General features: G+C 41.1%; 1 protein-coding gene across 1 annotated transcript; it reads right to left on the bottom strand.

Moving 5' to 3' along the window:
• Nucleotides 1-1,431: 1,431 nt before the first annotated feature.
• Nucleotides 1,432-23,921, bottom strand: LOC143319771 (uncharacterized). Its single transcript, XM_076728981.1, has 8 exons — nt 23,401-23,921; nt 21,568-21,671; nt 21,177-21,294; nt 16,674-16,849; nt 12,824-12,905; nt 10,715-10,830; nt 4,804-5,224; nt 1,432-2,170 (listed from the first exon to the last, which is right to left on the bottom strand). The coding sequence occupies exons 1-8, from the start codon at nt 23,693-23,695 to the stop codon at nt 1,458-1,460; spliced, it is 2,025 nt and encodes a 674-aa protein (XP_076585096.1). The 5' UTR covers nt 23,696-23,921; the 3' UTR covers nt 1,432-1,457.
• Between the last annotated feature and the right edge of the window lie 3,276 nt (nt 23,922-27,197).

The raw sequence follows: 27,197 nt of genomic DNA, 5'->3' as shown, positions 1-27,197 counted from the left end.
ATATAGGACCAACTCAACGCTTTAAGATAGCAGAACTCAACTAACAAGGATGAGGATTGAAATCCTTTCATTATGTCTCATAAAATGTTTATTGGACACAAAATATAATTGATGTGTTTACAGCCAACCATGGTTCCTAAACTTGAGAAATGTGGTGTGGTAGGACGCATAAAGAAAGCAAAAGATGAAGTAGCACCTTGAAGACATCAGTTCATCACTGTTGGATTGTGACCACATAGTATAACTACTGTTAACAACAGCATAATAACTTTCATGCCTGTGGAATTATTAGTGCTGTTGTCTTCAAAACACCACATTTTCCATCAAACCTAAGAGCAACATTCTGGAATCTTTCGTTTGATTTGTGGGTGGCTATGGCTCAGGAGGTAGAGCAGTCGTCCATCTATCCGGTGGTTTGTGTTTCGATCCCTGGCCTTGGCAGTCCACATGCTGAAGTATCCTTGGGCAAGTTACTGAACCCCAAAACTGCCTTGATGCTGTGCCATTGTGCTGTGCCATGTGTGAAATCATATATACATCGCTTTGGATAAAAGCATCTGCCAAATGACTAATTATAATTGTAATTGTAATTTGGAAGGGCATAATTGAGTTATGCTGAATCTATGCAGAGAATTGGAACAGCTAGATTGATGTCATTTGTTTACAGTAACTGTATTGAAGTCTCAAAATTATTAATTAATTACAATAATGAAAATAGATCACAATGAAATCAGAACACCTTTTTCAGTGGCATGTTAATGTTCTTTCTATTTAATCATCTGCAAAAACTTCCTGAACAGTCATATTGCCTGTGTTATTTAAACATGTGCAGTACATTTTATCAAACTAATGTTGTCTGTTTCCAGCTGGCAGGTTACGCCAAAAAGTTGGAGGAAGACCAGGCAACATTTTACCCCATTCAAGTCAAGTATAAATGACATTACTATCAACAATTTTCCAAAACACAACATAGTCTGCTGGAATTTTTAATGCACTTTCTCTGACATCTATCAGATCAACTTGCAGGCCCTTGAAAGAAAAAAGAATCACAGTGAGCAGTGTTGAATGGTACTGTAGTGCTGACTTTCAAATCAGTCTGCATTCAAGCTTACATGACAGCAGTGACTGCCTGGAACAACACATTCAAAACTTTAAAACAGCTTAACCTACCTTGGTAAACAGTTAGTAGTAATGTAAGTTACACATGATTTGTAGCAAATAAGCTAAAGCATGAAGCAGGGTCCTCTAAGTTAAATACTAATAATACTTGTACAGCATTTCATCAAATGCAGAAAACACCTTGAAAGTACAAAAGACAAAATATGTAAATATGTTTCACACTTTTTATTGCTGCTGTACCACTATTTAAGAATAAAGAAATGGCTCTGTGTGTTTGCGGGGGGGATGAGATACCGCTTGCTGTAACAGTCCTGTCATCTACAGTCTATTCTGTGTGCTCAGCCTAGACCTAACCCTCCCCTGGCCTGTGGGGCACAGCCTGTGGCTGACTGCTGGTGTGTCCTCAGGTTGCAGATCCAAGCGAACCTCTTGCCACACTGGTCACAGCGGAAGGGTTTCTCCCCAGTGTGAACTCTCTGGTGCTTCTTCAGGTTTCCGGCCTCTGAGAAGCGTTTACCGCAGGTGTCGCAGCAGAAGGGTTTCTCCCCTGTGTGGACTCTCTCATGGGCCTCCAGATTAGACAAACCAGAAAAGGCCTTGCCACAGGCTTGGCATACATAGCTCTTCCTGCGGCGCTCACTGGGCACAATGCTGGCAGCCTGGCTTTTATTGTGGCGAGCCAGAAGGCTGGCTTGATGCTGTGCAGCAATAGCGAAATCAATGCTGGACAATGCTGCTGCAGTTCCCCTGACAGATAAAGCTGACTGTAGAGTCATTGTGGAGCTCATAGTCTTGCTGGTTGAGCTGATGCCGGAGATACTTGTTTTATCAGCACTGTCTGTGTTACTGACAGCAGCTGTTGTGGAGGACAGTTTGCTCTGTGCAGAGGGAATGGTGAGTTGTTGCTGAGAGATCCTGTTGCTGCTGCGATGCTGCTGCAGCAGCTGACCCTGTGCACTTCTTATCATGGCTGTTGTTCTACTCCATGGAGGCTGGGAAGATGGGTCCAGCATCCTCAAAGGTATGGATACAGAATTCCCTGCTGACAGGGCTGGGAGCAGAAAAAACAAGGAGTAAGCACACATTCATGACACCATTCTCTCTGAATGACTGAGACATTACACTGGGCTTTTCTGTCCACATTCTATGACCCCAAATCCAAAAAAGTTTGGATGTTTTGTAACATTTAAATTAAACAAAATGTGATAATATGCTAATCCTGGCATATGCTCAATTGAAAATAGTACAAAGACAACATGTTGAAAGTTTTAACTGATCAACTTCATTGATTGTAGTAAATATACAATTATTCTGAATTTGATGCCAGCAACATGTTTCAAACAAGTTGGGACAAGAGCAACAAAAGACTGGGAAACATGTGGAATGCTCAAAAAAACACCTGTTTGTAATATTCCACAGGTAAACAAAAACATAATTGGTCATGGGTGTCATGATTGGGTATGAAAGGTGCATCATCGAAAGGCTGTCAAGAATGGGGTGGGGTTCACCATTTTGTGAAACACACTACTGTATAAAGCAAGGGGTGGGAACCTCTAGTCTCCTTGGCAACTATTTGATCCTGCCCGCTAAGCAATTTATAAGCACAAAAAGCAATCACTTTTTTCAGCAATGAAGAAAATAGACAATATAACAGAGGGAGTGTAATGCAGGCAAGTTCTGTAGTGAGCAAGCTAATAGCTAACAAGCTGAAACCTCATTAAGAAGGAGAATTTGTGAAGGAGTGCCTAACTATTTCAGTGGAGCTGCCAGCACCAGGCAAAGTAAAATTGTTCTGAAATGTCAGTTTGTCTGGAAAAATTTATGGAGATGAAGGAAAACCTGATGTGGAAACTCAGTGATAGCAAGTGGCTTTGCGATTTGGCGAGCTGAACCTCAAGCTCCAGCCAGCTTCTCAGCTCTCTGCTTTCAAAATCATTTGAAGCAAAACTAAAGCTGCGGCAGGTGCAAGTGGAGATGGGTAATAGTGCATTTTCATACTCTGAAAGAACACAACCCTGCTATGACATCTGAATATGCTAGAGAGTGTGAAAAACCCCTTCAGGCATTTGGTGAGAGGTTTCAGGACATGAAAAGTAAACATCAGAAAATGAACATATTTGCTAAATCATTTAATATGGAACCAGCTGATCAGCCTGACAATCACAGCATGAAAACCATTGAGCTGAAAAGCAACAATCTTCTACTCTGGGCAGTTATTTTCAAAACTGTCTTGCTGAGACTTGGCTACTACTCATGACTGACCAAAACATGAGTACATCAGTCATGGTACATCAGCTGCAAGTGGAATCCATCTTCATCACTACCATCTGACATCAAATGTTCACCAAAGAGAAGCAGTTCCAGCCATCGCAGAGGCTAGTGTGATAATGTGTTTATTAATTTAGTATGGTCAGGGGCGCTGCAGCATCATCTCCATAATCAGCTGCTCAAATCACACAAATCACCTGCCATTTATACGTTTCATGATTGATCATGGTGATCCCCTGGTAAACTATGAGCTGCGGGGCTTCACTGTGGGCATAGTTTTGGTTGGCCGCACAGGTCCATGAAAATAACACATGCACTCTTCCTGTTTACTTCTCATGAAGTTCACATGAAAACTATTTTCTCCACTGAACAAATCAGTGGTTTTGATGGTACTTTGAGATATTAGTCTGCCTGAGACTGAGATTAGCTGTGTTGCTACTTCTGAGGCTGATCAGATGTGGATTGAGCAGAAGGATACTTAAGTACTTACACACTGCTGATGCCTTGCATTCCATAAACAAAACTAATAAAAATCCATAAAAAGACACAGAAATGAACACACACAGATCTACACCCGACAGGACATGATGCAAAGTAGTCCTGAAAGCTGATCCTGGCTCAACTTGTGTCACAGCAGTCCGTCATCTGTCAACACATTCAAATACATCCACATGGTAGTGTGTTCAATATGTTAAATCTACTGTTTACCATAAAAAAGTCAAGATGGAGGATTATTATGGCTGCCATAACTTCCCAGAGCTGTAAAATGCTGCCTCAAGGGAGTAAAAACTGCTGTGTATCTTTGTGAGTAATACGCCTTCAAACTGAAATGTTTTGTTCTGTAATCTATCTTCTAACTGTTACCTGTTCCACCACACCTGCATTTCTATTTTTTCTGATCTGTAAAAACTTCAAAGTCCACTTATATGTATGAGAAATGGAAAACATCTAAATTCTATACTTTACACACTGTGTTTCAAAAACACACATTACTAGTGACATTTTAATATAGTATGTGTTGTTTGCCAACTGCAGATGCCACCAGAGTTATCTCTTTGAAAAGCTTGGTCCTTACTGTTCATGATACAGTGCCTGAACATTTGGATCAAGAAGACCCATTTTGGGAAAAACACCCTTAGTGCAATCAGGAGCCAAAACAGGCAAACTGATGGATTTTCAAATGTAGCCAGCTTAGTGTAGATGTGGTCTGAGGAAGCATTCATCTAATCAAGTCATTAAAAATGTCTCTGTTTCTATCCCTACCTTGAATATCCTCAATATCATTATCTTTATTTATGCTTTTGTTGCAGCAGTTGTCAGTACCTGATATGATCATTTCTACAAAAAAACAAAAAACACAAACACAAAAACAGTCACACAGGAAGCCTCTACAAAGGAAAACAGATGATCTCTTACCTTGTGACACTGATGGCTGGTTGTGAACTCTGGAGCGGTCAGATGCAGAGGAAAAACTCTGCCCTCCACTCATCCTCATTGCTGAGGAAACTGAGCCTTGTTGTGTCTGAAGTACATGTTGAGGTTGTGGTTCAGTCTCTACAATAATAACTCCATCCTGGTCACACCCTGCTGAGTCATCAGTGGTAAAAGAACACGATGGGCCACTGGAAGCTGATACAGAGTCATTATCAGGAGCCCAGCGGGTGAAGAATGTCTCCAGTTCAAACAGAGAATATTCGGAGGTGAGAGGGTTGTTGTTACTGGATCTCTGCTGTTGTGCATTGGGGCTGGCTGGTGTGTTGGTGTCTGGTACCGTCAGCTGGACTGCCACTACACTGCTGGGGTCTTGTGATGTTACAGAGGTTGACCGGTGTGCTGACTGGGGGCAGACAAGAGATGTATTAAAATAACGTTAATATTAACACCTATTGAGACTAGCGACTCGCATGATAGCTGGGCAGAGCTGTGAACATGCAAGAGGATAAATGCCTGGGACTTCCCACCTGTCAGTTAGAACTGAAGAAGCCTTTTGGATGAGAAGTGAAACGTCTTTCAGAACCACAAGCAAGTCTTGTTTCCTTGGGAAGCACTTAGAAATCATCTGTCAGTGCACACAAATAGTGCATGTGGAAATACCATGTAGAATTTATGTAGCAGCAAAAAACACACCCACTTGTAGATTTTACTAATGAACATGTATCTTGTTTGTTTATCCTGTACAGTATCATGACAAGTTGTGTTTTCACTAAAGAGTTACATGGTCAGGGGCGGGGCTTGTGGGCAGGCAAGCCAGGCAGTTGCTTGGAGCCCCTGGCCACTTATTTACAACAACGATTATTGATAGGCCTGGGCTTTCAGGGGCCTCTGTTGGTCCCTGGACCTCACTGTGAGAACCACAAATCTTTTTTTCAGTATTCATCTCAAATGTCCCAGAAATTGTGCATTTATGTATGCAAAATCAAATTATTGCAGTGTGCAAGGGTGGGGGCCCCAGGGATTTCTTGCTTGAGCCCCAAGAGACCCTAGCAACACCACTGTACATGCTCTAACTATTTTTGGCTGGATGCAGTGACTTCATGGAGGATTGTTATCACCATGGAGTCCCCCTGCAACCCAGCCACAACCAGTCATTTTTACTGATTAATCTCACAAGAGATAACATGTTAATTAGTGAGCTTCAGAGGTGTTGGAAGGTGTATATTTTCACTTTGGACAAAGTCAGGCTTGCTTCTTCATGGCTGAAGACTTTCCGCTAAGATAAGCTAAGCTAATATGTCTGTGAAGATTCTCAGTCATCCAGGTGATGGTCATCTAAGGAGGGTTGAATCAAGGGCGACTGGTTTTGGTTGTAGAAACATGAAAACATTTCACCTCCCATCCAAGGGGTCTTTTCAGTTCTGACTGGTGGGCAGTCCCAGGTATTTAACGTCCGTGGTGTTGTATCAAGGTCACTGAAACTACTTCGGTGTGGCTGGCTGTGTGTAAACGACAGTTGTTAAGGTTGTCGCATAAAGCCAACTGCAAAAAGTTGTTAAATCTCCAGGGAAGGGATGGGATTTAACAGATTAGGCTGAAGGTATGGGCAGCCTTCTCCAATGCAAAGACATGCCCTTTCAACCTTATTCAGGAGAGGAAGACTAGGATATCACTGAGCAAGGACCAAAACATAACCATCCTACCGGTTGATGAAGAAAGGTGCACCGTGATCCTACACACAGTGAACTACCATACCAGGGTCTCCACACTATTCAGAGACACTAATAGATACGAAATTCTGAAACAAGATCCCACCAGTGGATACAAGAAAAAAGCCAGGTCATCAACAGCTACAGAAGGAGAAAACAATTGTGAACAATATCACTGTCTGTATCCTGGAGAAGCCATCCCATGCATGTATATACTAGGGTATTGTCAGCAGCATTAACTCAGCATCAACTCAGCTGCTTACAACATTTCCAACCATATATCTTCCACCATTGGTCAGAAACATGCCTCACCATATTCAAAAGTCCATGGACTTTGTGAACAAGATTTGAGGACTGAAAGTGGACCCAGATAAAACCATGGTGTCCTATGATGTCACCTCATTGTTCATATGCATCCCAACTGAGGAAGTGGTGGAAACTGTAAGGAAAAGACTGCTTCAAGACAACAACAGGCTAACCTCAGCCCAGACCAGATTTGCCAAATGCTGCTCCTCTGTTTGAACACCAACTACTTTCAGTACAATGGGAGGTTTTGCAGACAAAAGCATGGCTGTCCCATGGGATCACCAGTATCTCCCACTGTGGCCAACCTCCACATGAAAGAAGTAGAAGGCAGAGCTCTGAAGTTCTTCAGAGGAACAGCACAGAGGCACTGGCTTAGACATGTGGACAACACATGGGTCAAAATCAAAATCAACGAGGTGCAAACCTTCACAGAAAACATAAATTCAGTGGACAGTAACACCAAGTTTACACAAGAGGATGTCAGAAACAGCTTGGCCTTTTGGAATGTGTCGTACAGGAGCCTCCATATTGGAGTAAACCGAAAACCCAGACACACAGACGAATACTTACTCTTTGACTCTCACCACCCACTGGAGCCTAGATTAGGAGTTGTCAGAACTCTGTAACACTGAGCTGATAGTATACCCAGGTGCCCAAGCCCAACAAAAGGAGTACAAACATCCGAGGGACACACTTACAGCTTGTGGATACCCTAACTGGATTCTACAAGATTCAGGAAGAACATCAACACTGCAGGTGGTGAAGAAAAGAACAAACATTGTCATTGTCACGTCCAGTGTATCTCAGCAACACAAGAGGATTGCATACATGTGTTTTTCAATCCTAGCAACACACTAAGACAGAAACTGTTACACTCAAGACACTGCACAACCAAAGCCAGGGAGGAGCAATGCACAGACTTGTACATCAGGGAAACTAAACAACCATTAAACAAATGCATGGCACAGCACAAGACAGCCAACTCCTCAGATCAAGACTCAGCAGTTTACCTCCACCTGAAAGATATGGAACACTCACTTGAGGACAACATATTGTGTGTGTGTGTGTGTGTGTATACACACACACACACACACATATATATACATATATATATATACACATACATACATACATACATACATACATACACACACACACACACACACACACACACACACACACACACACACACACACACACACACACACACACACACACACACAACCATTCCTCAGGTCTACTACACCACTTATCACCCTCCTACAATATTGTCCTTTCATCTCTTCCTTGGAGATTTAACAACTTTTCACAGTTGGCCTCATGTGACAACCTTAGTGACTGTTGTTCACACAGCCAGCCACACTCAAGTGATTTGAACGCCTATTAGAATGACCCTAAGGAGGTTAAATACCTGGAACTCCCCACCAGCCAGTTAGAACTGAGGAAGCCCCTTGGATAAGAGGCGAAGCGTTTTCAAGTTTCTACAGAGTCCAGTTGCTGTTTTATTCAACCCTCCTTGGACAAGCTAAGCTAACCATCTCTGTACTCATCCCATAGGTATGAGATTTATATCAATCTGCACATTTCACTCAGAAAGTACATTTTTTTCAAAATGTTGAACTATTCCTTTAATGTGTTCTAATCCTTCTGACTGTGAGATTTAAGGGGTTAGGTGGTTAAGTAATAAAGTGGTTACTCCAATGTTTTTTTTTTGTTTTTTTTTTGCAAAGGCCAGATGATGGCTTACATTACACCCCACAATATTGTCTGAAGGTTCATCTTGAGTGTGGCAGTACATAAATGTTCAGTGTCTAAAGCAGAAAGGGGTCATTCTGTGAAATTTGTTGAAATCTAATTCTACTTGGAAGCATACAGACTTTCAAGGGAATTTGCACATATGGTCATTATGAACTAGAACAATGAACTGCAAAAGTTACAGATTTGACAATAATATTGTGTCACAATTTTGTAATGTGTGGTTTAAAATAAAACACAAAATCACATGTTGAGTTTTTATACAGTGATTTTTAATGATTTACATTGCAAACTGTAAACATTGAGTTGTAGTTTACAAAATTGTGACACAATAGAAAAGATAGCATTGCATTTACAAGATATGTTTATGCTACAATGGCTTTTACATAATTTACACTTTAAAAGAAGAGAATTATTCTTGTAGATAAAGCACAGACAAAATATGGAGTTCCTGTATTAATGAGAGCAAACTGAAAACATTTCCTCTGGAAGAACACTGATTAAAATGTACTAAAATGCACACATTATTACTGACTGAACATTTCCCCAAACAGTGTTTAAACTCACCATTCTGCTCTGCAGTTTCTCATTGTGACTGAGATTTTGTTGTTTGGCTTGTTTTGTACATCAGTATCTATGACAACCTTCAAATAATTCAAATACAGCCCTGGCCCTGTAACCTTTGAATTACTGCCTGGGTCTTTTATTATAAGTATAATATAAGTATATTAGTATATTTGTTATTGTCTTGTCATATGCAACATACCTGTACATCAGCAGTATCCGGTCATACTCACCACTCTGCTGCTCTGAGTTTCTAACTCAAATATTGTTTTCTTCACATTTTATTTCCAATCACATCCACTTTGATTACTTTTAAAAACACTGTTCAGTGAGTTATTCTACACAAGGTATATTTTAGGATGCATTGTCTAAGTCTTGTTTATTATGTCTTTTAAGTTTTTATTTTATATCACATTTATACTGTGTGTCTATATTATGGAGCCCAGCAGGAACACATTTCACTGCCATTGGCTTGATAATGTGTATGTGACAATAAAGCCCAACTTGAAGCTACCAGAATTAATTCTTGAATAAAAATTGTACTTCTGTAGGAAAGAGAAAGCATTCTCAGCAGAATGGTGAGTATTGCATGACTGTACTGATGGACTGAATGGTGTGACAATTGTGTGGACATTGTGAGCCAATTGAGTCATTACAGTGTGTAATACCACTCCTAATTAATAATGTTTAATAAGAACCAACCTTTATTTGTTTGCACTGGCTATTATTTGCCATTTTTATATTTCAGAATTTTGTGTAATTTTGAGAAATATAGATATTTGGATTGTTGGGCACTGTGGTCATCATCTCCAATGGTGATTCGATAAGGCTTGTCATTTATGACTCCTTAGGGGTTTTTGACACAATGACAGAGCATGTTAGTTCTTCAGCTACAACTGTGGATGGTGTCTTTTTTGGTGTTTTTTCAGGTTGCTGGGGTCAGAAAACCTCTCGGGGCAGAGCAAGCACTGGTACGGTCTCTCTCCTGTGTGGATGTTCTTGTGGATCTTCAGGTTCCAGAACTGGGAGAATTTTTTGCCACAAGTGCTACAGCCATATGGCCTCTCTCCTGTGTGAGTCCTGAGATGGGATTCTAAATTTGCTGTGGAGCTGAATGCTTTACTGCAGAACCTACACAGGCAAACCCTCTTCCTGGGGATTTTCTGCTGCATATCAGCACTGCAATAACTTCCCTGACTCTGACTTTGACTACGGCTCATTAACTGTTGAGAACCCTGTATTTGACCTAAAACCTGAATTGGACTGGACCCTTCTGACAGTTCGATAACAAGAGGCTGCTGCTGAAAGGATTTGGAGGTGTGGAGGCCTCTAGAGCTTTCAACAGCCAATCCTCTTCCTGCTGAATTTTCAACATCCAATCCCCTTCCTGCTGAATTCTCAACAGCCAATCCTCTCACAGAGCCTCCAGGCTCAGCTCCAATGAATGTGGTGGGCAGGTATGAGAGGGGGACACAGTGTGAGGATGGCCCTGGGAGGCTGTCATCATGACAATAACTACCCCCTCGCTCATTCCACAGCGAAGAATGGCCATAGCTGACCTCTGAGAAGCCCCGCCCAGACTCCTGCAGGTCAGACAGCTGATTGGAGGAGATTTGTGTGGTTTCATCAAATTGCAGGACTGCTCTGTGGTCATCGGTGCTCGACTCCACCAACCCTGGGTACAAGAAGAGAGATACTGAGTGATTTTCTCTGTCAAACTCTGTATCTGTTGGACAGGACTAAATGTAGCATTTTCAAGCTTTCCACAGGAACTTCTGGACTATTCAACAAAAATTGAAAGCAATGGCTGAGAAACATGAAAAAGAGGCATTCGGCACTTCTCCATCTTTTAGTATGTCAAAGTTTTTGTTTTGGTTTTTTTCTACATTTTTCAGCATCTTTTTGCCTTGAGTGCAACATCTCATTTTTATATGATAAATACATGAACAAATCTGATAAACTGTTATCTTATTACTGATGTTGTGACCAAGTTGCAGTTCTTGCTGCTTTCCAGTGTTTAATATACTTCACCACTGCACAGGAAGCAGACATTTTATTTTGAAATTGATAAACACTTCCAAATGGCAATGCTGGGCATGAGATAACTATACAGGCTGTTTACATCAGTGAGGCTGAGGTGGAGCAGGTGAACAGTTTTAGGCTGCTGGGAATCTGGATCACAGAGAACCTGTCATAGACCTCACACATCTCCACCCTGGCTAAAAAAAAAAAAAAGCTCAGAAATTACTTAGACTTAGACTTGTACTTTATTGATCGCAATTTGGGAAATTCTTTTGTTGCAGCAGCAAGTTAAACACAAAATATATACAATAAAGAAGAATAAGGATGAGAATAAAACTAAGAAAAAAGAATGTTCTCAAAAAATCTAAGAATAATTAAGTATATAGTTGTGTAATATGTATTAGAATATAATATAATATAATATAATATAATATAATATAATATAATATAATATAACTAAGTACATATGTAGTACAAAGTTTAACAGCAGTTCTTAAGAGAGAGAGAGTTGCAAGTGAATGGGTGGATTTCTTAAAGAAACTTAAGATGCCACACAATTTTACTGAGGAAACGTGGAGGATGTGCACGGCCCAGGACAGGCAGCGGGTGATTAAAAAGATGCAGAACATCATTGGTATGCATCTACCAAGTATCAGTGATATTAGTGAGAGGAGGGGACTGTGCAGACCCCAGAGGATACTTAAAGACAATACCCACTCCAGCCACAGTCACTGTGCTGCTGTCTTGCTGGCGATACAGAAGTATCTCCTACTATACCACCAGACTACAGAGCAGCTCCTTTCCTCAGGATGTGAGACTCCTCAGTTCATCCTCCACACTCCATCATAGTATTTCTTGTGGAACATAACAGGACTACAGCTATGCAAGTCTGTGTTTTTGAATGACAAACAAATGACTGGGGTGCACACTGGTGATGGCCGAAAAAAGTGACATTTTTTGTCTGAAAATGAAGAAAATGCGTTGTGTCCATGGCCCCTTCCCATGATGGATGCAGCATTAGCATTATTCTATAGGAACTCTGTTCAAGTAACACAATTCTGTTAGTAAAGTCTAAAATGTCAATAAAATGAATAATATTCCTGACATCAAAATAATGAGAGAAGTTTAGAAAGACTTAAGAATGCAGCCAATCAGTCAATATAAGTCCTTCCCTCTGTCCTCTGTCCTCCTGCCCCTGTTGCTGATGTGACCCACTGTCTACTGCTAAAATGGGGGGGGGGGGGGGGGGGGGCAGTAATTAAGTTTACAAGAATTTGCCAATTTACTTAGACTACATATGGACAGCTTTTCACTTTAGCCTGTTAACAAAACTGCAAACAAGTGCACTGTGCTTTTGTAAAATGTATCGGAGATGAAAATATCACTTTCTACACCATACCTGTTTTATAAAATATTCTTACTGGCATTTTGCTCACAAAGGTTTTATTGCACTTACAGTAATGAGCAGATGACCTGTTTTGAGGTAAAAAAAAAAAAAATGCAAATTTGAAGGTGATAAGGCTGCACCTGTGAATTAATCTTGAATATGTAAATATGTATCATACGGCTGATGGCAGAGACTTCTGCTAATCAATACCTAATAGTGTGATCACTGCTTCAAATTACAGATGGATGTGTCCACTCACCCTCCTGTATGCTGAGGCCTGTCTGGCTCTGAGTCTCCATCTCCTCCACCTTCACTAGCACCACATCTGGCTCCTCCTCCTTCTGCATATACGACAAAGACAGGGAATGTCAGATATTACAGCGCCACAGACACATAGCATGGAAGCAATTTCATTACAAGAACATAATCAGGAGAGACATCATAAGATTTAATGACCAGAGTGGCGATTAATCCAAATTAGAGGTGATATTAGCTTATTACAGACATATCAGCCCTGGCATGTACGCCATGTGGGACTGCACAGTGAGGTAATAATTCTCTTTATTACACATTCCATTCATTCTTAATACAAAAATACTGATTAGTACAGCTTTAATAACCAAATAAGATTTTTAGAATTGATAAGGATTCCTTAGCGTTTATGTAAAAAATAAAAATACTGGTTGCTATACCATTATCGGCATTTTTTTAACCTCTCAAATATCAACATTGGCCTCAATAATCCAGTACTGAGCTCTAATCAATGCAGAGCTCCAAAGCCACAAAGAGCTGCGTGCACCAGAATTAACAGCAAACATTATGTCATTCCAACCCTTGACACATTTATTTGAAACCCATTATGACCCATATGATTAAAATGTTGGGGCACCTGTTCTAATGTTCCGTTGGAGAATTTAAGTCAAAGTCTAGTCTTCAGATATTCATAGAGTACCATTCGCACTGGTTCAGAGGAACTGGTTAAGAAATATTAAATCACTGATTTGAACTTGCCTTACACTGAGAGCACTGAAGGTTTACACTGAATTGTCTTGATTGTCATATTTGTCACTGTCATTCATCTTCCAGTGTTGTCTGTCAATAGGTTGCAACAAGTTTACTGTTGCATACCAAGTGGAGCAATGAGTGGAGAACAAAATGTGACCATCGGGAATGTTTAAAGTGTCTTAAAGCTATAAATTTGGCCTGTTTTAAACACATTTTAGTTGACATTTTGGACATGATGAGGATTGTGCCTGATGGTGACAGTATGCCTTATATATATTCACTGCATGACTCAGTTTGATTTGTGGCCAAAGACAGGCCAGTGTGTACATTTCATGCTATGGAAAGACTAACATAAGAGATGAAGTGACATGTTGGGATTAACACAATTACCACATTCAAGGCTTTAGGATGTATTTTAGGATGTAGTAGAACATATTTCATTATGTCCACTCTGCTCTCCTGAATGTCAATCCTTCTTCATAACATCAATGCAACTCTCTATTACATTCATCTGAGAGTCAAAGTCATGGCAACTTTTTGAAAAAGAGGATCATGAAATAAGACATTTCAGTGGTTTAAGCACATTTTATTCCATAAATTAAATGTTGCATACAAAATGTGAACTATTTCAACTATAAAACACAATGTGTTACATTTAGAATGGCAGTCCACTCTTTAACAATGCTCTTAAATGTTTACTAGGAGTACATGGATACCATTTTCATACCAAGTGACTAAATGCTGGCCAGTACTTACTACTTAGGTCTTATTAATTCCAACCACAAAAATAACTGTGTATAAAACACACTGTTATTTATTCGGACTAAATCCCACTAACACCATCCTGCTTGCCCCAAATACTCAGTAGAGCACCAAACGTGGATTAATCCACCACTGAAATTGGTCCTCAACAAGTTTACCATTTCCTCCTATTCAAGTGACATTTGATAAAAACTACAGTGAGCAGCTGTTTTAGGACATGAGAGACTTTTTTTTTTTTTTTTTTAAATGAAACTAACTATATATTCGTCAGGTGTTTCTGAAGACCAAGGAGCTCGGAGCCGAAAGTCACAAACAGGAAGTCTAAAAGTACTGAGTTTTGAGTGTGCACTGCATTTCTCTTGAAGATGCTTTTGGGAAATTGGGGTAACAACGTCCTACATATAGTGGCAGCAGAACCAGTTGTTCCACTATATGTTCCACCATGTTTAGACCAGTCAGTGCTCCTCCTCACCTATATATCGAGTGATATATGTTGTATTTGTCTATAAATTTGCAACTGTGCTGGCAATCTTTATGTGACAACAAATACTGAGCCAAAAGCTGTTTTCTGTTACGCCTTGGTTGAGCGTGCACAGCAGCACAGCAGCCTTACTTACATGTAAACATTTTAATGTAACAGAAAAGCAGGGGTGTCTTTGGAGGCCGAGTGGCTGAGAGACGTACCATACAGAACACTGCAACTGTGGCCATGGGCATTCGATAAACTGACTATACTGTTTGCACAACAAACAGTTATGAGCTACACTACTGCACTGGGTGACATGTTCCATCATTACCATGAACACATACACAGTAGTTTATTTGGACTCAATCCCTCATACACAATCTTTCTGCCCCAAATATGGGTGAATCCACCACTGAAAATAGTCCCCAGCACTATTTCTTCCTCTCTGAAGACTATTTGTGAGGTGTTTTTAAAGAACAATCAATGGGCTTGAAGCTCAGAGCCACAGATGGGGTAGGGAGGTCAGAGAGTGTTGGGAGATTCACTAACACACTGTTGGTTTGAAGCCTGCACATAATATTTGTTGACACTAATAGCCTTTTCCTTTAAAATGCATTTGGGAAATGGGGCTAACACAAAGATCACTGAGCAAAACACATTTTACAACCTCCTACACAGTATAATGCCAAGGCAGAGTATCCAGAAGAAAAGCTCCTTTTGGCTCATCTGACAGAAGTCTAACCTGTTTTCACAATGCAAAGCTGCAGTTGTGTGCAGTATCATCCTCGCTGGGTCAACCCAAGCATATGCATAGGAAACAGACATACAAAACAAGACATTTCAGGTCTATACACTAAATGTGTCCCCACTTTTCAATCTGAAACCTTCACTTGACCAGAACACTGCATAAACACATTTTAATAAGACTTAAAAATTCATCATGAGCATCCAAAAGCTGCTTCACCTCAGCATTTTGGTTGAGAGACTAGTGGCAGAAATACTGTAATTTTAATTCATGTTATTCCTATTTGTCTTTGAAAATGACACATTTTAGAACATTTTTACATGTTAACTTCTTTGTGAAACATATAGAAATCAGTTACAAAGCTCTTAAGAAGGTCCTGTGCACAAGTTACTTTCATTCTGTTGAGCAAGGAGTTGTTTCTACTGCCAACATCGAGTCTTTACAGGGTTATTACACTCTACAGTAGACGTCAGGTAAGACAGTTCAGGTCTGTTCCCAGGTCTCAACTTCAGTATAAATTTCAGGGTGGCTCTTTTGCTGGTGTGTTTTCAGGTTTCTAATCCAGGCGAATCCCCTGCCGCACATCCCACAGCTGTATGGTTTCTCTCCAGTGTGAACTCTCTGGTGTTTTCTCAGGTTACCAGCCTCAGAGAACATCTTCCCACAGGTGGAGCAGCTGAAAGGCTTTTCCCCTGTGTGGACACGTTGGTGGATCTCTACCTTCTTGGGCCGGTTAAAAGCTTTGCCACAGTAACTGCAAACAAACAGCCTTTCCTTGGTGCCAGATCGATGGTGCACTTTGCCTCTGTCACTGAAGGGTTGGGAGAGGGGGAAACCGGGGTCGTAACGAGTCCAGCCGTTAACACTGGAAGAGGCTGATGGGAAATCAGCTGCTGCCATCAAGTACGAACAAGATGGCCTCCTTCCTTCCACTTCAACCTCCGATCGCTCATCAAAAAACTCCTCAACCAATGAATTAGTGCTTTTATCATTGTGACACAACACGTGAAACTGTGAGTCATTACTGCCATCTTCGATATACTGGTGTGGATTTATTGTTCCCTGCAGTGAGTCTCTGCCCTCCTCAGAGGCACTGAGATCACACTTAAGGAGAGGAGAGGAGTCACTGACCTCCGCTCCTCTGCTGCTGCTGCTGCTGCTGCTGCTGCTGCTACCACCACCGGTACGCCTCGTCCTGCTGCTCTGGATCTGGGATGGGGTCTGCGACTGGCAGGAAGTGGACTGGGTGTCCTGCTGTTCAATGCTGGGTCTCTGTCCTGCTCCACAAGGGACACACTCCACCACTCCTTTACAGAGGCAATGTGGGACAAAGAATGAAGGAAAAAATGAATCATTATTTCAGTCTCACAAACTAAATTTCTTACACACTAAATATTCATGTCTTATATGGTACTAAGTCTGCAACTAACAAGAATTGGTTATCAATTAATCTGGCAAATTTTTTCATTGATTGATTAATTCATCCGGTGATTCTCAACTGGTGGGTCATGACCCACTTCTGGGTCATGGACCCATTTTCAGTGGGTTGGGCCTTTGCCTGGCAAAAAAAAAAATTAGGAAAAAAATCCTTTGCTTTTATTTTGAGGGGGATTTTATGCAGTGGAATGCCGTCTTTTTCCCCCATTTGGGTCGCTGCTTGTCATTAAGGGGTGATGGTAGTTTCTTAAGCCAGACCAATTGAGAACCACTGAATTAATCAATATCAATATATCATTAGCAATATTAAATACCATCATAATTTTTACATTTTCAAACACTAAATCAACAGTGTGCCCTGTTGATCTCACTTTCTCTTTTTACCTGAAAAAAAAAATGCAGAAAAACTTCTGAGAAGATGGGGACAGCTGCTATGTCTCAAGCTCCTCCTCAGCTTTAAGTTGGTGCTGTTTTATTTTGTTATTTATGTTTGTCTTTTAAACAACATGCAAATTATTATACAATATGATCAAGAACAGCTTTTGGATATCAGATCACTTTCTCACCATTATCAACAAACATTATGGAATATCCATGGCTTGGATTACCTGACACTGCACCTGCAAAACGGAGGCTACAAAGGAAATAAAAGTCACAGGATGGGGTCCTGGTCAGGCTGACGAACCGTGCAAACAGGCCTCCTCTACCGAGTATTATATTTACAAAATGTTCAGTCACTGGATGATAAGATGAATGAAATTAGGAGCAGGATGGCTTTACAACGTGACACTAAGAACTGAATTTATACAGCTTTCACAGAGACTTGGTTCAATCCTTTGATCCCAGACTCCCAGCCATTGTTCCAAAGGGGCACTCCATTCATTCTGCTGGGACAGAACAATACAATGGGGAAAGAACAGCAGAGGAAGTTCTAAGTGCTTCCAAAGGCAACTGGGCTGGTTCTAGAAGACGTTTCACCTCTTATCCAAAAGGCTTCTTCAGTTCTAACTGACTGGTTAGGAGTCTCAGGTATTTATCCTCTTGCAGGATCATACCTCCACCCAGCATCATGCGACTCCTTAGAGTCACATGAGTCACGGTGTGGCTGGCACAATAGGGTCATGTGAGTCCTGGTGTGAATGGTTGTTGTGCTGCCATGCGCTTGTAAAGCGGATGCTTTGACAACCGCTTCACAAGCGCATAGCACAACACAGAAGAGCCAATACCTCAGGTCAAGACTCAGCAGTCCACCTATATCTCAAGGACAAGGGACATTCCTTTGAGGACAATAATGTATATATTTTGGCCAGGGAACACCGATGGCTCAAAAGAGGAGTGAAGGAAGCCATCCATGTCAAACTGGAAAGACCATCACTGAACAGAGGAGGTGGGCTAACACACCACTTATCAGCCACCTGCAATGCAGTCATGAGATCTCTCCCCAGGCAGCACAACAACCATTCACACCAGGACTCACATGATGGAAGGGGGTCATGTCATCTTTCAAGCCTTTCCTGGCTAGCCATGCAGTGGAGTGCTTGGATGCATGTGACGGAGCATTGTCCTGGATAAAAATGATGATGTAGACTTTTCCTGTACCACTGCTTGAAGAAAGTATCTTCTAAAAACTGGCAGTAGGTTTGGGAGTTTTTTAAGAATTAAGGTCCATCTTCAACCCAAAAAGGTCAAACTAGCTCATCCTTAATAACAGCAGCCCATACCAGTTCTGTGCCCATTAGCGATCCAGCCACGTGCCCATCCATCTGGTCTGTCAAGAGTCACTCTCATGTCATTCGTCCATAAAACCTTTGAAAAATCTGTCTTCAGATATCCCTTGACGCAGTCTTGACGTTTATGAGTCTTGTTCAGTGGTGGTCGTGTTTCAGCCTTCCTTACCTGGGCCATGTCTTGAGCACCAAACACCTTGTGCTTCTGGACACTCCAGGTAGGTTGCATTTTTGGAATATAGCAGCACTGGAGATTAATGGGTTCCTGGTAGCTTCACGTTTAATTCTTCTCAAGTCTTTAGCAGTTAATTTGCGTCATTTTTTCTACACGTTTCTTGTGATCCTGTTGACTATTTGCAGCAAAATGTTTCATTGTTCGGTGATCACACCTCAATACCTTAGCTTCTTCAAAGCGCTGCATCCATCTGAAAGGCATTTTACAATTTTTGACTTTTGAGAGTTAAATCTTTTTTTTGGCCCATTTTGTCAGAGGTAAAGAAGCTGCCTAATAATTATGCACACCTTGATATATAGGGTGTTGATCACTTCAGGCCACACCCTCCCTCATTACACAAATACACATCACCTGATAATGCTTAAATCCAATTAGCATTCAAGTTTATATAGCTTGGAGTTGGAAAATACGCAAGAAAATGATGATAAGGATATAAGATAAGTTACTCACTTGCCTAATAATTGTGCACACAGTATACTGTATACCCACACACCGGAGCAATGTTGGTGTATTCAAGAGTGAGAGATAGTCAAGAAAAACTCTGTGGACACTAAGCCTCATTTGACACCAATGAAATAACCAGAGTAGTATGTTGGATGTGGGTAACTGTTCATGTTGCTTTTGTGTAGTCTCACATAACCAGATCTAACATTATCTTCACATTTCATACTGCAACACAAGCTCAGCTGGCTTTATTGTTATGGGGAAACCCCCTCTGCTGTGTGCCATGTTGGTATGTGTGTCTGTGTTAATGCATTTAATAGACATGCCCCATGATATATGGACTGTTGAATTTATATAATATTGTTTGGGTTTTCTGCCAAATAAACAATGTCTAATACTGCTTGTCTAATTCTGCAAATGAATCACATTACATTTACTAATTAACCTACATTATGAGGCAGGTGACTCCTTCCAAAACACACGCAGACCTGTACCGAATTTTCACTTCACTGACATCTGAATTCACTTGACTGACATCCGACAATTGATCTGCCAACATCTCACTGCTCCAGTCCGTAGTTCCCACATGTTTCAAAAAGACCATCATTGTCCCTTTCCCTAAAAAGACTAAAACCCTCTTAAATGACTACCAGCTAGCAGCACGTCTACCATCACAAAGTGTATGAAGCGGTTAGTCAAAACCTTCATCCCCCCTCTCTCCCTGAATCACTGGACCCACTACAAAACTTCCATCCACAAAGGACCTCTATAGTCAGTGGTGCAGGGAGATGGTCAAAAGGATAATTAGAGACCCCAGTAATACCAGCCACAAACTGCTATGCCTGCTGTCCTCTGGCAGAGAATACTGCAGCATCTGGTCCCACACCACATGGTTCAGGGACAGTTGCATCCGGCAGTCCATAAAAATGTTGAGCTTTTGAGCTTGCTACTATGTCACGTTACTCACACAATATTGATACATGGTTGTCACTTTACATTTTATGCTACTGCCATATTTATGCTGTAGTTATAGGCACTGCTTACTTACTGTTTACAACATGTTTATATTATAGTTTCTACATTTTACTACTACTCGCCTGGCTACCACTGTTGCATCTGATAGTATTATAATTTATTTTATACTTTACTCAAATACTTTAGCTGCTGCTTTATTTTATGTCTTAGATGTCTAATTGGATTTTATCTGACTTGTATGATTTTTTGCCATACATATTTCTACATTTCATACATTACATATCTGTAACAGCACAGTTGGAGGGAGCCTGAGATATAAGAATTTCATTTCCAATGACTGCTTCACCATAATTGTTGTGCATAGGGCAATCAAAAACTTGAACACAAATACCACTCATTCACTAATTAACTCCTGTCCCCTCTACATTTATGTTTCTTCTTCGATCACTGTCACGTTATCATCCATAAAACTGGTGTTTCAAATTAAGAGGAATGTGAGGGATTATGTCATTTGAGCTGACAGTAGGCTATTAATGTGACAGTAAATTAATGGTGATGGAAGAAACTGCCAAATGAAAGTGACAGAAAACAATGAATGAAAACAGCATTTTAAGAACAATTTTATAACCATAGTGTTAGGGCCTCCAAAAGGACAGATTTTGATACGTCATGTCATTAACAAGAAGCCTATTCAATGCGTGGATCAATTGCTGTTGTGAAAGCGGAATCTCAGGTGAACTAATCCAAAACGTGACTTGTATTTGTTGAGCGACTTCATAAATGAATACCACCACTAACACTACCACAATTACTTACCATCATCTCCTATAAGCGACACATTTTCCTCTGTTTCTTCAACTTGTGACATGCTTGCCTCCACCTTCTCCTCCTTCACCAGCACTGCGTCTGGCTCCACCAGTTCCACATCTGGAGACTGCACAAAAAGGAAGGTTTGTCACTCGGTCAGCAAAAACCAGTTTCATATTCATGCAGCTACATGCACTCACTCAGGGCAGCTGCCCAGTATAAACAGAATCCTCTGCTGTTTACAGACAAGTTCAGGGTTAGGTTTCCATGTGGCGTCCCTCAGCAGCCCCCCTGTTCTGTCTGGGATGTTCTCCCAGAGCTCTGACTTTCAACATCCATTCTCAAAGCATCATGTCTCCATTCCCTCACAGTCACCTTGACTCCCTTTTGGTGTGCTTACCTGACGCTGAATGGTGTCACAGTGGATCAGCTTGTTAGTTGTGTCCCCTGCAGCATCTCTGCCAGACCACAGAGCCACATCCATCTGTTGCTCAAACGCACCATCTACACAAAAACAAGAAAAATGTTTATTTAGAATCATTGATAGTGTATATTTCAGTGACCAGTGCTGACAGTGTCACTACAGGGGAAGCAGATATGGAAAAATACAAAACAGAATGTGTCTTGCCCACTATCAAACAATTGTGTCCAAATAAACCCAAGCATACAGTATTGTTGCTAAGGAATATTAATCAGTATTTTACAATCAATCAAAACACTTCTTTCTACCAAGGCACCATTGACAGTAACACAGTGTGGTCTGGGAGCTGCACTGCCTCCACCCACAAGACTCTGCGGCACAGTCAATACAGCTGGAAAGATCACTGATGCCTCACTCCCTTCTGCAGTGGATATCTACAACACCTGCCTTACCTGCAAAGCAATCAGCATTGCGGGTGACTCAACCCATTCCTCACACAACCCGTCCAACCTCCTACTATCTGAGAGCAAATACTGGAGGTTCTGTGCGAGCTCCACCAGACTGAATAACTGCTTCATCCACCAGACTTTCAGGATGCTGAACTCTCTCCCACCTTTGCCTTCTGCACCCAAAAAGACTGGACTGAATTCCCTCCACTGCCCACCACCTCTCCTCATTACACACACACCCATATCCAGCACCAACCACTTTATATAATGAGACTGTAAAGTACAATCTGCTGCTATCTGTTCTTGCACTATGGACTCACTGTTTTTGCACTATATTATACCACTGTTGGATAACTTACTATTGCCCCCAGCTCCACCACTTCCTGTTCTTTTGAGCTGCGGAGTTGGTCCTATTTATTATCATCATTATTATTGTTCTTGTTATTATCAATATGCACATAGCACGCTCACTGTAGTGAAAAGTCATTGAAGTGTGAATGAATAAACCAGCATTTTCAGTGGCTCAGTACTTTGGACTTATCCTGACCTGCTCTATATGGAAAGTGTCCTGAGGCAATTTCTGTTGTGATTTAGCACATAAAAACAAAATTGACCATTAAAGCCCGACCTGGTACTGAATTCACGGTAATGGTGGCACTGTATTTACATAATTTCAAACCTAGTATAGTATTTCTGTATTGAAATTTCTTTTCACTTATCAGCTGGCATTTACACCAATACTGATTTATCAGCAACAGGATAATATATTTGGACTTGTCCAGCTCTGGTACACAAATATTTTGAGAGGCAACAGCTTGAACTTAAAATTTTTGAATTTACCCTTATATAAATTCATATAATTCTATATAACTAAGCTAAGTGCTGTCAAAGCTGTCATAGATATAAGAGTAGTATCATGTAATGCATGATAAAAACATTCATGACCAATGTTGATCCTAACCATTGGAGCTGAGCGTGCTTTTAAGAGGGTGGGGCACTGAGCAGATAGCTACTGTAAATTACAAGGTATTATTTACCATCAAGCATTTAGTAAAATATGAATTAAAAATATTTTTGCTACATTTTATTCCCGTGTAACAGCTGGTTTAACTAATTACAAGCAACAAGCGTCTTCCACCAAAACACAGTGGGGTAACGGATAGCTGTCAGTATGAATTCATTTTACATCGTGAAGGAAGGTTGTTAGTTCCGCTCTCCCATATGAATACTGAGTTTGCCTCTCTGAAACTTACAGTGTGTCGGCTCAGCAATTATGTGTGTGTGTGTGTTTGTTTGATTGATTGATTGACATGGTTTAAGACTTGACTAAGTGACCCACTCTCTATTATTACTGTCATCTTACCGGTGGAAGGCGAGGACTCCCGGAGCCTGTCTGTGGTGTTTATCTGTACCCTCGGTCGGCTGTTGTTCATGGCGCTCTCACGGAGCCTCCTTTCGGCGTTTCCCCTGGCCATCTTCAGCTCCAGCAGATGCAGCTTCCTCTTCAGGGCTTTATTCTCTCTCTGGCATTGAGACATCTGTAAACTTACCACCGCATAGTCGTCGTCCACCAGCTTGCAGATCTCCGCCACAGCTGCATTAGCAAGGACCTCCATGATGGAGGCCAGCTGGGTCTGGAAGGCCAAACGGCTGGACATTGTTCCTACCGTCGGTGACTTGCTGGCTGCTTCGTCGCCTTGGAAATATCGTTAAACTCCTCCTGCAGGATTTAGTCAAGTCATTACAGCAATTGTGGAAACTCTAAGCGTTTGTGTTTAGCAATTAAAAGATGGCTATGCTAACGTGGCCTCTCCTCTGTCCACAAGCCACGACCGCGAACGGATGGCGTCATTTCCGGTTATAGAAACATCACCCGAAGTACTAACGTCACAGTATTTCTTCATATGAATTTAATTATGGGTCAATAACATTCCGCTCCATAGATGCTACTTTTTGGTGCTTCACAGGGTATGCCTAAGATGTAATTTCTAATAGTCTTTATATGGCATGTTCAATTGTGTACTTCAATGTGCCTTTAATATGTGAGTGAGCAACTCTTCAGGACCAGTAGTCGTTAAGTTCTGGCCCCTCGGCCAACAGCTGTGGCCCCGTCTGATTGAAGTTGTCCTAATCAGGCAGCTGTTTTGAATGAGCAGTGGGCTGTTTGCAACAATGCTCTCATAAACCCACTGTACTACTTGCTCAGCAGCTAAGAGCAGGCAGACACAATTAAAATACCTGGGGAACATAGAGGAGCATTGAGCCAGACATTTATGTCAGGAGTTGGTCGAGACAAAACCAGAGATGAAAGAATGCACAGGATGTGCATTCATCAGGTGGACACAACTCCAAATAAATGATCATGTTTCTCTGTGTCTGCTGGATGTGTAAATAAGCAACTGTTTGTAACAAGTTCACTATAATAACTTAATAGGGTGATAATATGCCAGTGCTGTGTAAACAGCTTTTTCATCTGCTACGGCCAAAAGACAAACATTGCACATTGAAGTTTTACTGTTTGGACTTACTTCTTTGGATTTGAACTTTTGTTATAGATTTTTGTTGTTGTTGTTGTTGTTGTTGTTGTTGTGGTTGTGGTTGTTGTTGTTGTTAATAAATTATTTGAATTGCACCTGCTCTGACTTCTGAACATACTGAGCTTCCCTCATGTTGCTGGTGTTGCTGGTGTAATTTATGGTGAAATTGTGCTTATTGGAGGGTTATGTCAATTAATGCAGCTACATATATAAGCTGGCTAACTATAACAGAAAATGATGAAAGCTGAGCCATTGTTCTTCCATTAATACATCTATCAAATAGATCACCTACGAAAACTGCTAAGGCACTTCAACAAAAACCTGTATTTTGTGGAAAAAATAAAAATAAAAAACAGTGAGCTAAATTAGAGAACAATAACCATTGTGTCAGATGAGAAGATTTAAACAATGTTTTTTTTTTCTTTTTTCTTTTTTCTTTTTTTTTTAGGGCTATAGGATTCAAAAATTAATTGGAAGTGTAGAGGCCCTTGCTTTGAATGACTTCAGCACATTTGCGCCCACAGGACATCGCTAGTTTCTCACACTGCTCTGGTTTGATCTTGGTTCATTCTTCCTGCAGTCTCTTCCACAGTTCGGTAATTGAGTGAGTTTCTTAGCCATTACTTTGTCGCCAAGGATTTTCCAGAGATTCTCTATGGGGTTTAGATCTGGACTCTAGGCTGGTCATTTCATTGTTTCAATATTCTTAGCTTCAAGGAACTGCTTAACCAGTTTTGCAGTGTGACAGCAGACATTGTCTTGCATGAAAATTGGGGGCTGATTGGGAGACAATTGCAGTGAAGGAATTGCATATTGCCGAAGGAGGTTCACATAAACATTTGCATTCACTCTGCCATTTAGCTGTACAAGAGGCGCAACTCCTGCTGCAGAAAACATCCCCCAAACCACGACACTTCCTCCTCCAAATTTAACAGATTTCATTACACACTTTAGGTTCAGTCTTTCCCCAGTTCGATGCTGAACATAATGTTTCCCATTAGACCCAAATAAATTGAACTTATTCTCATCACAGAAGTGCTGGGCCAGTTCTCCTCCGTCCACACAGCATGCTCCTCAGCAAAGGCAAGTCTAGCCTTTTTTATTCTTTCTGCTGATGAGAGTTTTGGTCACTGCAGAGTGGACTTTCAGTCTAAATTGCCTTAAACAATTACAATTACAATTAGCCATTTGGCGGACGCTTTTATCCCAAGCGACGCACATATGAATTCACACACCGATGACACAGCATCGGAGGCAGTTTTAGAGGTTCAGTATCTTGCCCAAGGGCACTTCAGCATGTGGACTGGGTCCACCGGGTCAAGAGTGGGGTACTGAGCACACATCTCTGGGGGGCCCCCGAGCTCAGTGTGATAGTGTTCAATGTGATGTTGACAACCCATTGTACTTGTGAAAAAAGCACAATGGGTACAGTGAGAAAATCCAGCAACCAATTACAAAGAGAGGTTCTCAGGCCCAGCTGGTTCAGTTCCCATATTAACTGCTCAGGGATGATGGTGTTCAACGCCAAATTGAAGTCTTTAAAAAGAGTCTCTTGTGTTCAGGTGGGTACGGGCTGAGTAGAGAGCATCATCAGTGGACCGATTGGCCTGATATGCAAAACTGAAATGGGTCCAGGTGTAGTCTTCTGTGCACGTGTGTTGTGCGCATCAAAGTGTATTATTAACTTCTAAGTCTGTGAAAGAATATTGGGGTCCTCGCAAATGCATTCAGACCAATGCAGCAGGGAAAATGTCCACATTAAGAATCAGAACAACCTTCCTTAACTTCAATTACTGACCGTAAAGAATTATAACCAGCCTCCCACTGAACAGAGACAATGTCATACTTTTCCAGCACCATTGCAAGCAGCGTCTCTTTCAAGACGGCCTTCCCATGGGCAGTGACAAAACAAACTATCATTTCAGGCTGGCTGAGTTAGCTGCAAATTATGTCAACAGATCTCCCAGAGAAGAGCAAGGGGCTTTTCGTCATTTTCTCACACCAAAGAAAACAGTTGCAGTGAGGCCAATTTTGGACTTCTCTCTGTTCAAAAGGTACATTAAGATTAAGATAAGATAAGATTTAAGATTTTTACTTTATTAATCACAGCACACATGTTACAGGAGGGAGACTGCACACACGCCATGCTTAGTGAAATTATTTCTCCACATTTGCCCATCCTGGAAAGTCCTTCCAGTCCTGAGATCTGCTCAAAAGATATCAAACAGCAGCTTCCCTTCCCTGCAGAATATTTACATCAACAGATGCAGGAGCAGAGCATCCTCCATCATGATGGACCCAACCCACCCTGCTCATGAACTGTTCACCCCCCTCCCCTTGGGCAGAAGGCTGTGCAGCCTCAGAGCTAGAACAACAAGGCTCAAGTGCAGCTTCTTCCCAGAGGCTGTTAGGTTCATGAACTCTTGACTCACTTTGTGACTCTTTTTTATTACTTATTTAGGTTTATTATCTATTGTGAATATAATTATTATTCTGTGTTGTTGTTGTTGTTGTTTTTAAATTTTATTATTGTGTTTTGCTGCTGGTCCTGAGAGATTTCGTTCCTTCATGTCAAACATGTTGAAATGACAATTAAAGAACCTTGAACCTTGAACCTTAATGT

Source organism: Chaetodon auriga, chromosome 4 (genome assembly GCF_051107435.1).
Source record: "Chaetodon auriga isolate fChaAug3 chromosome 4, fChaAug3.hap1, whole genome shotgun sequence".
Lineage (NCBI taxonomy): Eukaryota > Metazoa > Chordata > Actinopteri > Chaetodontiformes > Chaetodontidae > Chaetodon > Chaetodon auriga.
The sequence above is the reverse complement of the archived record's forward strand: the minus strand, read 5'-3'. Positions and strand labels throughout refer to the sequence as shown.

What these genes read in the sequence shown, in the direction of transcription:
- LOC143319771 (XM_076728981.1), bottom strand. Translation starts at nt 23,695, where the DNA reads ATGTCCAGCCGTTTGGCCTTCCAGACCCAGCTGGCCTCCATCATGGAG. An exon ending in GGAGTCCTCGCCTTCCACCG is followed by an intron (nt 21,672 to 23,400) that starts GTAAGATGACAG and finishes GTTTTTGTGTAG; the next exon opens with ATGGTGCGTTTGAGCAACAG. An exon ending in GTCGCTTATAGGAGATGATG is followed by an intron (nt 16,850 to 21,176) that starts GTAAGTAATTGT and finishes GCCTCTGTAAAG; the next exon opens with GAGTGGTGGAGTGTGTCCCT.